This window comes from Piliocolobus tephrosceles, chromosome 5 (genome assembly GCF_002776525.5).
Source record: "Piliocolobus tephrosceles isolate RC106 chromosome 5, ASM277652v3, whole genome shotgun sequence".
In the NCBI taxonomy this organism is placed as follows: Eukaryota; Metazoa; Chordata; class Mammalia; order Primates; family Cercopithecidae; genus Piliocolobus; species Piliocolobus tephrosceles.
Window position 1 is genome coordinate 124,422,111 of NC_045438.1, and position 15,414 is coordinate 124,437,524.

A 15,414-nucleotide genomic window follows, 5' to 3' on the forward strand; every position below is an offset into this window, starting at 1 on the left:
CCAGTTTTTTCACCACCAAGAAACTATGCAGGAAAGGGCTAAAATTAGGGACAAAAGCCTATGGCAACAGCAAGGCATAGTTTAGAGGCAGGGTTAATGACTCTCACAATCTTCACCATCTCCCCAAATACACATGCATAATAATTTACATAAAAATATTATCCTGCTTTGCAAATGCAGTCATGTGTCACTTAATGACCGGGATACATTCTGAGAAATGCATCATTAGGCGATTTCACTGTTGTGAGGACGTCGTAGAATGTACTCACGCCAAACCTAGATGCAGTAGTCTATTACACACCTAGGCCATATGGTATATATAACCCCTTGCTCCTAGGCTACAAACCTATACAGCATGTTACTGTACTGAATACCATAGGCAGCTGTAACACAATGGTATTTTTGTATCTAAATATAGAAAAGGTACAGTAAAAACATTTATCAGTAAAATGTCTTCTAATAATTGTTTAAAAAAGATATCTGCAAAACAATAAATAAAGAAAAGATACAGTAAAAATATGGTATTATAATCTTATGGGACCACCATCATATATGCAGTTTAGAGTTTATCAAAATGTCATTATGCATCGCATGATGATACCACTTCAAGACAGGTCCTCTAGCCCCACCCCATCCACCAGATTGCCATCCATAAGCCCCTCCTTCCCATTTAGAAATTCCTCAACCAGCACTGGGAAAAGCTAATGGAGTTTCATCCGTTGACAATTCCTTTGGTGGATGCAAGTGTGGTTTTGTAGTTCTTTCTCGGGGGTTCACCTTTGTTGGGTGTTCTCTAGGGAGTCCCCTGTGCCCTGAAGTGAAGTGATCCCATGGAGAATTTGCTTTTGCTCAGGCCCTGAGGTTTAAAGGTCTTTTTGAGCTTATTGCTCAGTTTGGAATGGATATTCCAATTGTGTAATTTACATCTAGCTCCTACATCTACATGTCACAGGCTTAGAATACACATTTCTCACAGGAGCTTTATTTTTCACATGCATATATCCAGACCCCAGATTTATATGCCCAGCTACACCCTAGACAGTTCTGCCAGTGTCACAGGTTCCTCAATGTCAAATTGCCAAACACTGACCTCCTCCCAAAAAATCTGTACTTCCCCAGCATGCCTCATTTCAGTGAATAGCACAAGACTGCTGCATACAGTTGTGTAAAAAGTTCACTGCACAAGGACATGGGAGTTTAAATCCAGCTTGCACACAGCTCACCAAGCTGTTCTTCCACAGGGTTTTGTCCACCCAGAGGGCATCATTCTCTAGTTGTACAAAAATGATACGTGAGGTCCAGATGGCCCTGGCAACAACACCATCATCCATCCACTTGCCATTTCTCCTTCTCCTATATTTTTACCCCACCCATTCCAAAGTTATCCCAGAGTCTCACCACCTTGACCTCCTACTTAGCCCTCAAATCTATCTCCTTTGTGCCACGTACACTGTAAGTTGCCAGTTCTGACAAATAAAAATGCAGAGCTCAACCGGGTGCAGTGGCTCACGCCTGTAATCCCAACACTTTGGGAGGCTGAGGCAGGTGGATCACAAGGTCAGGAGATCGAGACCATCCTGGCTAACATGGTGAAACCCCGTCTCTACTAAAAAAAAAAATACAAAAAATTAGCCGGACATGGTGGCGGGTGCCTGTAGTCCCAGCTACTCAGGAGGCTGAGGCAGGAGAATGGCGTGAACCCAGGCTCTGGGAGGCGGAGCTTGCAGTGAGCCGAGATGGCACCACTGCACTCCAGCCTGGATGACAGGGTGAGACTCCTTCTCAAAAAAAAAAAAAAAAAAAAAAAAGCAGAGCTCCCAGTTAAATGAATTTTAAATAAAGAACAAAAAATATTTAGTATAACTATGCTCCTAACTCCATTCTGTCTAACAGAAACCCAACTTTTACTCCAGCCCCAACTGTGCCCAGACAAAAGAACACATTTCTAGCCAGATGAGCATACACTTGCTCACTGCTTCACCACTGGAAGCTGGATCTGTCTGCTGTCCCCACACCACATTTGGGGGAGGCAGACACATTTCCTCAGAAAATAAGACATTGGGATATTTTGGCTGCTTATGTGATACAAGGCTAGGGCCCTTCATGCACACTATGAAATGTTTACTTTTCATGTAAGTGTTATAGCCTGGATTTAGGAGGCTCAGTGTTGGGTCCCAGGTCAGCCAGTAGTGGCCTCCCTATTTCTGAGGGTGGGATCAGGCCACAGTCCCTCTTGGGGCTCCCCAGCATGGGAAGGACACCGGTCATCTCAAATGTGCTCCCACATCCTCTCCCAGAGTGTGCCGGAAACTTGGCCCGTAGACCCCGTAAAAAGGTGTACCATCCCGCATCAGGCATGTGGCTCAGTTCTGAGTAGAGGTAATTATATACCCAAGGACTCTCTCCTGATTTCCCAGCCGGGAAAGAAAAGCCTCTTTAGAACAGGGACATGATCTTGAAGGGCTCCAACTCTAAAATCCTTCAAGAAGTCAAGTCCTGTAAACAATGTGCTTACCTGCCTAGATTTTGAGACCCAAATGCCTAAGAACAAAACAAAACTAACCAAACTGAGTGTCTCGTATTAGAAATGTGGACAATTAGTGGACTCCTACAGTATATTCCTAAATTCCTTGTGGAAGTTTAGAAGTTTGATATCCTACCATCTTAACATTTTGGTAACTTGGAGTTCAGAGATCGCTGATTTGAACGTTGGTGCCACTAGTTGAATAATACAATGTTTCCTCATGTCCACAGAGGCCATTTTTCGTTTATCCCAGGATCCAAAATTGGAATACCTCTGTGCAATGTAAAATTGCACACCAGGAAATTTACTTGTAAAGTGTCACATATAGTTTATTTCTATTGAACTTCAGTTATTGAAAGTAAGAAATGAACACACACGCACCTCTGCACACACACGTGTTTTTATTTACCAAAGACCCTACAGTGAGGTGAAGGGATCTTTACATCTAACAGGTTCAACCTCTTTGTAGCAGAAAGAAGCTAAAGCTGAAACAGCTGGAAAGAAGCAAAAGAAAAGCTGGAACAGCTGTGATATGCACATATTTTTCCCAAGTGGCCTTTTCTATGCCTTTGTCTCCCAAACACACACAGACATACTGATGCTGTCCGAAGTTGGCAGTGGAACTCTCCCTGCCAGCTGTTGAGGTGCCGTGGAATAAGGCCTGGCCATCGAGATGTACCCACAGAGAACACCAGATCCAGTGAAAACTTCCCTGATTTTCAGGGGATGAAATGTAGTCCTACAACTCCAGAAGTTCAATCATCTAACAGTTGTGTGGGGTTTTTTTGTTTTTGTTTTTTTTTACTCATGGTTTCTGCGTCCTAGATTAAAAGAAAAAGGAATCAAATCATATCTACTTAGAGCAGCATCTAGGAATTATATAGACCTCTTTGAAACCTAGAGACTACTCCAAACCTTCTAAAACTGTATTTTGGTTATTCTTTTTTTTTTTTTTTGAGATGGAGTCTCGCTCTGTCACCCAGGCTGGAGTGCAGCGGCACAATCTCGGCTCACTGCAAGCTCCTCCTCCCGGGTTCACACCATTCTCCTGCCTCAGCCTCCCGAGTAGCTGGGACCAAAGGCACCCACCACCATGCCTGGCTAATTTTTTGTATGTTTTTAGTAGAGACGGGGTTTCACCGTGTTAGCCAGGATGGTCTCGATCTCCTGACCTCGTGATCTGCCTGCCTTGGCCTCCCAAAGTGCTGGGATTACAGGCATGAGCCACCTTGTCCAGCCAGTTGTTTTTCTTAATATATTTATGGTGTAGGACACCCGCCTTCCAAAACACCAGGGAACCTTCTGAGAGCAGTTTCCTGTGCCACCTAGATAATCCCATCAGGAAATCTCTGCAGAATCTTTTCTTTGTTCTATAATGTGTCCTCCATTACTAACCCACATGGTGGTTGCAGTTGACTTTTTTTTTAGGGGTGGGGCGTTGTTGTTGACTAAAGGGAAGGAAGACTTTTTTATATTTAAGTAATAGAGACACAAAAAATTATTATTTTTTCAGAAGTTAATGTGTTCTGGAAAAATCTCTTGGCAGCCTCTGTCTTTTTAAAAATTATTTGGTTTTCTTTTTAATTATTATATTAGGAGCAGGGGTGGGCCTGTGACCCAGGGGCCAGAGGATTTAGCACAGATGTATGCTGATGTTAACCCAAGGAGTGGTCAGGCACAGCAGCCTGCGGTAAGCACCATGCTCTCTGCCAGTTAGTCTAGAGGCACATATGAAGGTGCCATGAATGCATTGTGGTTTTTGTTTGTTTCTTTGTTTTTGAGACGGAGTTTCACTCTTGTCGACCAGGCTGGAGTGCAATGGCATGGTCTTGGCTCACTGCAACCTCCACCTCCTGGGTTCAAGCGATTCTCCTGGCTCAGCCTCCCGAGTACCTGGGATTACAGGCACCGACCATCATGCCTGGCTAATTTTTGTAATTTTAGTAGAGACAGGGATTTACTGTGTTGACCAGGCTGGTCTGGAACTCCTGACCTCAAGTGATTCACCTGCCTCGGTCTCCAAAAGTGCTGGGTTTCCAGTCATGAGCCACCACACCTGGCTATATGTATTATATTCTAAACCTGCTTCATTCACTTTGGCTGTGACTGGAAACAACAGACATTTTGGGAAATAAATCATGCTCATGTCATAGACACGTTAAGTCTCAGCATGGGCCACAATCTCTTTCCACTTTAAGGTTTTGGGGAGACTAGATCTGCAGCCCTCATTAGTCAGTCAGTGGGGTCCCCTAGTGGAGAAAGAGATTGGCTATAAAAATGCCTAGAGTCATTAGTTTGACTGTGTCAGAGCCTGTGAGGCAGCTTTTGTTTTCACCTTTTCCTCCAAATGTTTGCTTCTTGTCTGATTGACAGGAGGCCCTAAAACTCATGACTTGTGGTCACTGAGCTCTCACTCTGCTTGGCTATTGTAGATAGGCAATACTGAAGTGGGGAATGCAACTACAGGGCAACAGTATTACTTACCTGGTATAGATCCAGCCTTCATGTTTTTCTGACATGTACCAAGTTAACGTTAGAGAAACATTCCGAAAGGTATTAATAAAATGAAAACGGTTTTACCAAAAGCAATGAAAGTTCACTGCTATGGTCTAAATGTTTGTCCTCCCCACCCCAAAACGCATATGTTGAAACCTAATCCCCGAGGTGATGGTATTAGGAGATAAGGTCATTGGGAGGCGATTAGGTCATGAGATCAGAGCCCTCATGAATGAGACTAGTGCCCTTGTAAAAGAGACCCCAGAGGACTAGCTCACCCCTTCTATCATATGAGGACACAGCAAGAAGGTACTGTCTATGAGCCGGAAGGCTGGCCCTCAGCAGTCACTGAACCTGCTGGCACCCTGAGCTTGGACTTCCCAGCCTCCAGAACTGTGAGAAAAAAATTCCTATTGTTTATAAGCCATTCTGTTTATGGTATTTTGTTATAGCAGCCTGAACAGGCTAAGACACTCACATAATGTCTGTATTTTATGATTGATTTGAGGGCATCCTTAGAAAACTAAATATAATTGACTAAAACTGAATGTGGACTAAATATTAATAATATTTTATCAGTGTTAAATTCCGTGAGTTTGATATTTGTGTTGTGGTTGTTAGACAACATCCTTGACCTTAGGAGATACATGCTGAGGTGTGTTGGTATACAGGTGTAAAGCATTACATTATCTGCCACTCACTCTCAAAGAGTTCAGCAAAATGGTAATTGTAATATTGTGAGAGAGAGAAAGTTTGAACAAATGTTAACATTGATAGAATCTATGTGAAGGATATGCAGGTGTTTGTTGTACAATTCTTGCAACTTTTCTGTAAATGTGAAAGTTTTCAAAATATAAAGTTTTAAAAAAGCAAAGCACAACATTTCCTCATAAGGGTCAAACATTGAATTTAGAACAGTCACATGAGAAAAACCATCAACTGGAAAAGGCTCGCCAGAGTGCAGTCAGCACATGTTTTGTGGGCCTGTTTATGCTCAGGATTGTCTTGGAAAGTCCAAAGCACCTGTGGATAGAGGCATGGGGTTAAAGGTTTTCTTCCATTACAAAACTAACAATTCTCAACCAATACACTCAACCCTCATTGCTTGGCTATGACATCTGCCCATGAGACCACCTCAGGAGAGAAGACACATCCACTCCGGGAGATACTTTGCCTGCCCTCCTTTCCATTGTGAACCTCTCAAAAGCCTGTTCTTCTGGACTCCTCCAGTTTTGTTTTTTGTTTGTTTGTTTGTTTTTGAGGCAAAGTCTCACTCTGTTGCCCAGGCTGGAGTGCAGTGGCACAATCTCAGCTCACTGCAACCTCCACCTCCTGGGTTCAAGCGATTCTCCTGCCTCAGCCTCCCGAGTAGCTGGGATTACAGGCATGCGCCACCACGCCTGGCTAATTTTTGTATTTTTAGTAGAGACGGGGTTTACCATGTTGGTCAGGCTTGTCTTGAACTCTCGACCTTGTGATCTGCCCGCCTCGGCCTCCCAAAGTGCTGGGATTACAGGAGTGAGCCACCATGCCTGGTGGACTCCTCCACTTTTTACACTATTCTTTGAAGGTTCTTTAACCCACCAGGAAGGAGCAGAATGTGCATTAAGGGCACTGCTGGCTGCCAGTTGTTGAGCTCCTCAACCTCTTGTATCTCATTCTTCAAACTGTTGGCCTTCTCCTTCACCCAGAAAGGCAAGCTGTGGTAAGAAGACAACACCCTGAGTTTCAGTTTGATGCAAAATTTACAAACACCAACAGCGGATAAGGCATTATATGCTCCAAAAGCAAAAAGACCTCCAATTTAGGAGACCAGCTTCAAAATAAAATATGTTAGTTGTTCACCATTTGCCCCTGCCTTAAACCCAGCTCTTGTTCAGCCCTTCTCTGCCAAGAGGCTGACCTTACAGCTAGTATCACCTGGGCTCCTCCATGCCTCCACATTTTTTTTTTTTTTTTTGAAACTCAGTCTCACTCCATTGCCCAGGTTGGAATGCAGTGGCGCAATCTCGGCTCACTGCAACCTCCACCTCCCAGATTCAAGCAATTCTCCTGCCTCAGCCTCCTGAGTAGCTGGGACTACAGGCACACACCTGCACACCCAGCTAATTTTTGTATTTTTAGTAGAGACGGGGTTTCACCTTGTTGGTCAAGCTGGTCTCGAACTTCTGACCTCAGGTAATTCACCTGCCTCGGCCTCCCAAAGTGCTGGGATTACAGGTGTGAGCCACTACATCCAGTCCACATTTCTTTTTGTTTTGTTTTTTTGAGACACAGTCTTGCTCTGTCACCTAGGCTGGAGTGCAGTGGTGCGATCTCTACTCACTGCAACCTCTGCCTCCCGGGTTCAATGACTCTCCTGCTTCAGCCTCCCAAGTAGCTGGGACTACAGGCACATGCCATCATGCCCAGCTAATTTTTGTATTTTTAGTAGAGACTGGGCGTTACCATGTTGGTCAGGCTGGTCTTGAACTCCTGACTCCAAGTGATCTTACCACCTCAGCCTCCCAAAGTGCTGGGATTACAGGCATGAACCACCGTCCCCATCCGTGCTTCCACCTTTGAGCTGGGTTTGGCTGATGGCACCAACAGGAGATCAGAAGGTGGACAAAAGTTAGGGCATTTCTTACCTTGCTCCTCCCCTGATGTCCTATCTCCCAAGGCACCCCAATTCTGGCAGTGCCACAGCTCCTGTTGGGCAGCCCTTCTCCCAGAGTTCCAGTGCTTACTGTTCTGCAAACCATGATCCCTCTTCTTGCTGCTCAGACCCAGGAGTAGTAACGCTTCCCACTGTCACGAGCCTCTGGGTGCTTCACCCTCCTATGTGGGTTCCCCCAACCCTGCCCACACACCCATAAGTAGTCCCTCTCCTTAAGCTGTCTTCAGAATCCCAGCTGAGTGTGCTTTCTGTTTTCTGCTGGGACCTTGGCTAATGCAGACACCCAGAGTCTTCCCAGAGCCACTGAGACTTGAAAGGGCATTTCTGGGCTGCATGTGGTCCAATAGGTAGTAGGAAGTGTGGCTCTGGGATGAGTTAGAGCAGAGAGATGCAGAATGTTTTCATCTTTTGGAAGCTAGAATTCTTGTGCTTTAGAGGAGAAATATACCACAATTGGCAAAATGCCCTTAAAAAACTGCTGGGGGTCCCTGCAAGAAAGAAGAGGATGGTTACCAAATAGGTAATTGGTGAAAGTCAAAGTTATTACTTAAAGCCAACAAGCCAAGTAGTAGAAGCCCAAATAAGAAAAGCAGGACTGCTGGGCGTGGTGGCTCACGCCTGTAATCCCAGCACTTTGGGAGGCCGAGGCAGGTGGATCACAAGGTCAGGAGTTCGCGACCAGCCTGACCAACATAGTGAAACCGTGTCTCTACTAAAAATACAAAAATTAGCCGGGCGTTGTGGCACGTGCCTGTAATCCCAGCTACTCAGGAGGTTGAGGCACGAGAATCGCTTAAACTCAGGAGGTGGAAGTTACAGTGAGCCGAGATCGCGCCACTGCACTCCAGTCTGGGTGACAGAGTGAGACTCCATCTCAAAAAAAGAAAAGAAAAGAAAAGCAGGACTAAGGGCAATGTATAAAGATACTAGCATAAAGAACTACTAGAATAAGAACACAAGCATTTCTAAATATCAAAAGAAAGCATTTTTCAACCTTTGTTGAAGCAATCAAAGAAAACACTGAAAGACTCACAGTAAATATAATACAGGACACATAATAAATGTAACAAATAATGTAACAGAACTGAAATCAAATATATCAGTCTAATCAATAAATGCAAGTGGCCTAATTCACCTGAATTAAAGAAAATATTTTCAAGCTGGCTCACAGAGCAAAATCCAATTCTACACTAAAAGCAAAGTGCTTCAAAAGCAAAAGAATGGGCAAAAAGAATGGGCAAAGGTCAGATGCAAATAAAATAAAGTAAGAATTAGAATCTTAATAACTGGCTAGGTATACTTTAGGACAGAAAGTATTAAATGAGAAAAATAAATATACTTTTATAATGCTAAAAGACACAATTAACAACAAAAATAGTCTAAACGCTAATATTCAGACACCCTAACTCACACTAACTCTCAATCCAAACTAGGCCAAGTGAACAAAAAAAAGTAAGTATAGGGGCTAAACAACATAACCAATAAAGTCAGTCTTCTGAGTATGTATCTAACTTTCCATCCTGATTAAATGGAATACACTTTCTTTTCAAGCACACGTGGAAATGTAAAAATAAATATTAAGTGACCTAATATAGATGCATCCCACAATACTTTGTCCTTGGAAGATACATTAATTGCAATGCCTCATCTAGGAGCCAGATCAAATACCACCCCCTCTGCAACATGTCCCCAACTTCCCCATGTGTCTGTCCTCTAGGTACACATTGTATCATATTTGCTTTCAATTGTTTTATGATTACTTATCTAGTGGTCTCTCCCCACAACAGACAATGAGCCTTGAAACAAATATCATATCTTATTCATCTTTGTGATCCCTGCCTCCATTACCTCACCACCTTCCCATTTCTCCTGTAGATCAAGTGCATAAATGGTACTCAAAAGATATCTGCTGAGTTGACTAATCCCTGTAAATGTATTGCACATTATAGGGACCTTTTCAATAAGTAATCTTACCTCCCTAATTTTTATTCTAATTCTGGCTCTCTCTGTCACTAGCTAACTAGAGAAGACTTGGCAACTTTATCTGGTTCTGGTTATCAGGTTTTGTTCTTATTTTAAAGGTGGATTATTGCATTTGCAGAGTTAACATTCTTAAATTTCCAAGCACAATTACTACACTATTTAAAGGTATGAATAACTTTGATGAGAGTGATGGAATAGTACAAAACTGATTCATCTAATAACTTGGGGAAAAAACTACAATTTTTATTAATAGATGATGGATAATAACATTTTTATTCATAGATAATAATTCCAGCCATAATGAAGTAGCAGGGATCAGATTTACTCTCCTGGCCGGGCGCGGTGGCTCAAGCCTGTAATCCCAGCACTTTGGGAGGCCAAGACGGGTGGATCACGAGGTCAGGAGATCAAGACCATCCTGGTCTACACGGTGAAACCCCGTCTCTACTAAAAAAATACAAAAAACTAGCCGGGCGAGATGGCGGGCGCCTGTAGTCCCAGCTACTCGGGAGGCTGAGGCAGGAGAATGGCGTAAAACCCGGGAGGCGGAGCTTGCAGTGAGCCGAGATCGCGCCACTGCACTCCAGCCTGGGCGACAGACAGAGCTAGATTCCGTCTCAAAAAAAAAAAAAAAAAAAAAAAAAAGATTTACTCTCCTGACTTAAACAAGTAGAAAACTGGACAAAATGTATGAAATAACAGTTTTCAGAATGAGACAACAGGCAGCGCAGGATTGTGATCCTAAAGAAAAGGAAAGCAAATGAAAAGAGCCCTGGAATCACCCAGCTTTTGCCTGGCGGCGCATTCAAGACCACAGCGTAGGATGAGCAACCCTACACGGAGCATGGCATTCTCTAAGAGTCTGAGGAGCCGAAGATCCTAGTTCACAGAGTCTTGGAGGGCTGGAAGCTGCAGGGCAGAGTTCTGGGGAAGAAGGAACTATACAAAAAAATGAAATTAAGAAATTCACATGGCACTTCCTTCGAGTCTTTGCTGAATATTAAGACACACATGTGTAGGGTAGAACTCCACAAGATCAGACAGTAGAGTGACTGGGAACTGAATGGGCTCACAAAGGGCTAAAAATCATTTTAGTTCCCACCAACTAAAGTGAAGACTCCTCATTGGTCACTCAAGGCATTCAGTAGAGACTCTAAAAGGGCCACATCTTACTTAGTAATGGAATTAAACTATCCCTAAAGACTACTTTAGACATGCCCTAACAAAGCTCGAAAACAAGCCCTAAAAGAATCAAACCAAACGGCAAGTGACTTAACTGCCTGCTACAGCAAAGCCCAGCACTCTTTAAAAAAAGACGAGGCCGGGCGCAGTGGCTCACACCTGTAATCCCAGCACTTTGGGAGCCCAAGGCAGGTGGATCACGAAGTCAGGAGATTGAAACCATCCTGGCCAACATGGTGAAACCCCATCTCTACTAAAAATACAAAAATTAGCTGGGTGTGGTGGCACGTGCCTGTAATCTCAGCCACTCCGGAGGCTGAGGCAGGAGAATCCCTTGAACCTGGGAGATGCAGGTTGCAGTGAGCCCAGATTGCACCACTGTACTCCAACTTGGCGACAGAGTGAGATGCCGTCTAAAAAATAATAATAATAAAATAAAAAATAAAAGAAGATAACAAAATCCAAATACTCAACAATATAAGATTATAATGTCCAGTATCCAAATAAAAATTACTAGACATACCAGGAAGCAGGAAAATGTGACCCATAATCAGGAAAAAAATCAGTCAGCAGAAACACACTCAGAAATGACACAAATAATAGAATTAGCAAACAAAAATCTTTTTTTTTTTTTTTTTTTTTTTTTTGCGAGATGGAGTCTCACTCTGTTGCCAGGCTGGAGTGCAGTGGTGTGATCTTAGCTCACTGCAACCTCTGCCTCCCGGGTTCAAGTGATTCTCCTGCCTCAGCCTCCCAAGTAGCTGGGACCACACGCACCCGCCACCACGCCCAGCTAATTTTTTTGTATTTTTAGTAGAGACAGGGTTTCACCATGTTAGCCAGGATGGTCTTGATCTCCTGACCTCGTGATCTGCCTGCCTCAGCCTCCCAAAGTGCTGGGACTACAGGGGTGAGCCACCACGCCCGGCCGGCAAACAAAAATCTTTTTTTTTTTTTTTTTGAGACGAAGTCTCGCTCTGTCACCCAGGCTGGAGTGCAGTGGCACCATCTCAGCTCACTGCAAGCTCTGCCTCCCAGGTTCAAGCGATTCTCCTGCCTCAGCCTCCCAAGTAGCTGGGACCACAGGTGCCCGCCACCACGCCCAGCTAATTTTTTGTATTTTTAGTAGAGACGGGGTTTCACCGTGTTAGCCAGGATGGTCCCCATCTCCTGACCTCGTGATCCACCTGCCTCGGCCTCCCAAAGTGCTGGGATTACAGGCGTGAGCCACCACACCCGGCCGGCAAACAAAAATCTTTGAACAGTTATTACTATGTCCAAGTATTTAAGGAAAACATGAAAATAGAAAAGAACAACAGATATAAAAAGGAATCAAATAGAATTTCTAAAGATCAAAATACATAATCACTGGATGGGACTAACAGCAAATTAGACACTACAGAACAAAACAGAGAACTAGGAAACAATAAATGCTGAATCCAGCAACAGAAGCCTTTGTCGCTTCTGCCATGACTAACTGGTTAGTAGACTTTTTCATTAGGGTGACTGTCCCTGAGGAAAGGGTCCACGTCTCCCAATTGTCTTATTGACCATAGCACAGAGGAATATGCTGATCGAATTCTCTCTCCTTTTTTTTTTTTTTTTTAATTTGAGGCAGTGTTTTGCTCTGTTACCTAGGCTGGAGTGCATAGCACAATCATAGCTCACTGCAGCCTCGAACTCATAGACTCAAGAAACCCTCCTGCCTCAGCCTCCCAAGTACCTAGGACTACAGTTGCATAACACTATGCCTGGCTAATTTTTTAAAAAATTTTTTTGTAGAGATAGGGTCTCACTATGTTGCCCATGCCGGTCTCAATCTCTTGGCTTCAAGCAGTCCCCCTGCCTTGGCCTCCCAAAGTGCTGGGATTACAGGTGTGAGCCACTGCACCCAGTCGCTTTGTACTTCTTTAAAAAAAAAAAAAATTAACCTTTCTTTTTAGGAAAACCCGACTAATTGGTATTCTGGGGTTTATACATGTAAAAACATATTTGCATATGAACGGTAATGTACAAAAGCTAAAATAGTTGAGTAGGATGATGATGAAAATTAGGCAATTGCTATTATTTGGAATATTCTAGAATAGTGTTTATTAAAAATGTAAAGTACAGACATGAGAAGTCCTAATCGTGTGCCATAAGTAACAATGCAACATAATAAAGACATTAAAAATCTCAAGTTTGGAGTAAAAAGCTTTTATTCCCAGTGAATTCCAGAGTGGGTCAGACCCTGAGACACATGCCCACTCATATGAGACTGCTTTGTATGAGAAAGTTAAAAAAAGAAAGAAAAAAAAGAAAATATATCTTTATCAGTCAGAAACCGGCTTAGGTAAATACATGAGGTTCAGAATGGAGCGAAGCAAAAGTATGAAACTAAAGGAATGATATTTCCCTCAAACACAGAAGTGCTCTGTTAGCTTTATTTCTGCCTCTTGAAACTCTAACCATTTCTCCCCAGTTGCAATCATTTAAGTATGTGTCTTTCTTTCCCAAAATACTCATGTTCTAGGAATCAGGAACCCTGTCTTTTTGTTCCGTGTGAACTCTCCTATTGTGCATGGCTAGCACAACACATGGCATCTGGTAGTTTGTCAGTTATGTCTGTTGAATATGTGACCATCCCAACTGCAGACTCTACAGAGTGTCTATCCAAACGCCTTCCTTACAAACTGCCCCACCCTCCTGCTGGGATTCAAAAGGGCCCTGTGTCCTGGTTATCTACCTGCTCCTCTGCAGGAGGAAATAATAAAATAATTGATATTTCATAAAGATGGGATAGCACAAAACATGGTAAGAGAACTCACTTGGGAATTTGTGGAAGAGGCTCAAGCGGAATAAATGTATCAAATTTCTTTTCATAAGGTACTCTGAAAAACAGAAAAGGCAATCATAAAACTGGTATGCCATCTACAGCAAAGAGATCAATACATCATTGCATTCAATAGGATGTCCTGTTGTCCGATTTTAATTTTCAAGTGTGGACTTCAAAACTGTAAGAACCGCAAATTTTATTTTATTTTATTTATGTTTTGAGACAGGGTCTCACTCTGTCCCCAAGGCTAGAGTGCAGTGGCACAATCTCAGCTCACTGCAGCCTCAACCTTTCAGGCTCAGGTGATCCTCCCACCTCAGCCTCCCAAATAGCTGGGATTATAGGCATGCACCACCATGCCCAGCTAATTTTTTGTATTTTTGTAGAGAAGGAGTTTTTTCATGTTGCCCAGGTAGGTCTGGAATGCCTGGGCTAAAGCAACCCTCCAGCCTCAGCCTCTCAAAGTGCTAGGATTACAGGCATGAGCCACTGTGCCTGGCCCACAGATTTTATTTTATTTTATTTTGTTTATTTTGAGATGGAGTCTCACTCGTTCTGTCGCCCAGGCTAGAGTGTGGTGCTGCAATCTCAGCTCACTGCAACCTCCATCTCCCAGGTTCAAATAATTCTCCTGCCTCAGCCTTCTGAGTAGCTGAGATTACAGGCATCTGCCACCGTGCCCAGCTAATTTTTGTATTTTTAGTAGACATGGGGTTTTACCATGTTGGCCAGGCTGGTCTGGAACTCCTGACCTCAGGTGATCCACCCCCCTTGGCCCCTCAAAGGGCTGGGGTTATAGGCGTGAGCCACCACCCCCGGCCCACAGATTTTAGTTGTGATCATTTTTAGTCAGCATCATTATATTTCACATGGTTAATTTTTTAAAACAATGTTTTAAATGTAATACACCAACTACCCAGCACTTTGGGAGGCCGAGGCAGGTGTGTCACAAGGTCAGGAGATCGAGACCATCCTGGCTAACATGGTGAAACCCCATCTCTACTAAAAATACAAAAAATTACTCGGGCATGGTGGCAGGCACCCGTAGTCCCAGCTACTTGGGAGACTGAGGCAGGAGAATGGCGTGAACCCGGGAGGCGGAGCTTGCAGTGAGCCGAGATCACACCACTGCACTCCAGCCAGGGTGAGAGAGCGAGACTCCTTCTCAAAAAAAAAAAAAAAGTAATACACCAACTATTTTTCTTTTAATGTAATGATCCTCCCATTTTTCTCCATCACTTTGGTCTAAGTTTATTTCCAAGTTTAAGTCCACCCACATAGTAGTCACTGTGGCCAACAATCTGATTCAGTATGAAAATTTAAAAGCTTTCAAATCTGTGATAATAGAGATAGGAACAAAATTAACAACCACTTTTTTGTAGTCCAAGTCCTGTGTGCAATTTTAATTATACACATGCATGTGTGCAGACACTAATTAACTAAAGATGAGCTTTTCAAGGAATTTTCATCCAATCACATCCTGTTGACATCTATCCCTTTTAAAATACAATTTCTGTGTAGTAGAGAGACACAATTCCTTTAAAGTTAACTATATAATGCTAGTATTAACATACACTTACGTTGAAAAATTCACTGGTGGGAGCGTTGATCCTGCCTTGTGGAAGCCTTTACTCTGTTCTGGGTACATATATGGATTATCCCCTGGAGTTAACTTTGGGATTCCATTCCTGGGATCAATATCTGTGGAGAAGGTTTGAAAACAAAATCATACAAGGGCTGAAGATGATCCACAGA

General features: G+C 43.2%; 1 protein-coding gene across 2 annotated transcripts in view; it reads right to left on the reverse strand.

Moving 5' to 3' along the window:
• Positions 1-5,910: 5,910 nt before the first annotated feature.
• Positions 5,911-15,414, reverse strand: part of SPATS1 (spermatogenesis associated serine rich 1) — a 43,090-nt gene continuing 33,586 nt past the window's right edge. For both annotated transcript variants that reach the window (XM_026455489.1, XM_026455490.1), the window contains 4 exons: positions 15,240-15,360; positions 13,652-13,714; positions 6,605-6,720; positions 5,911-6,043 (listed from right to left, as the gene is read on the reverse strand). In XM_026455489.1, the coding sequence (XP_026311274.1) occupies positions 6,015-6,043; positions 6,605-6,720; positions 13,652-13,714; positions 15,240-15,360 (329 nt within the window). In that variant the 3' untranslated portion in view covers positions 5,911-6,014. The remainder of the gene's footprint in view (positions 6,044-6,604; positions 6,721-13,651; positions 13,715-15,239; positions 15,361-15,414) is intronic.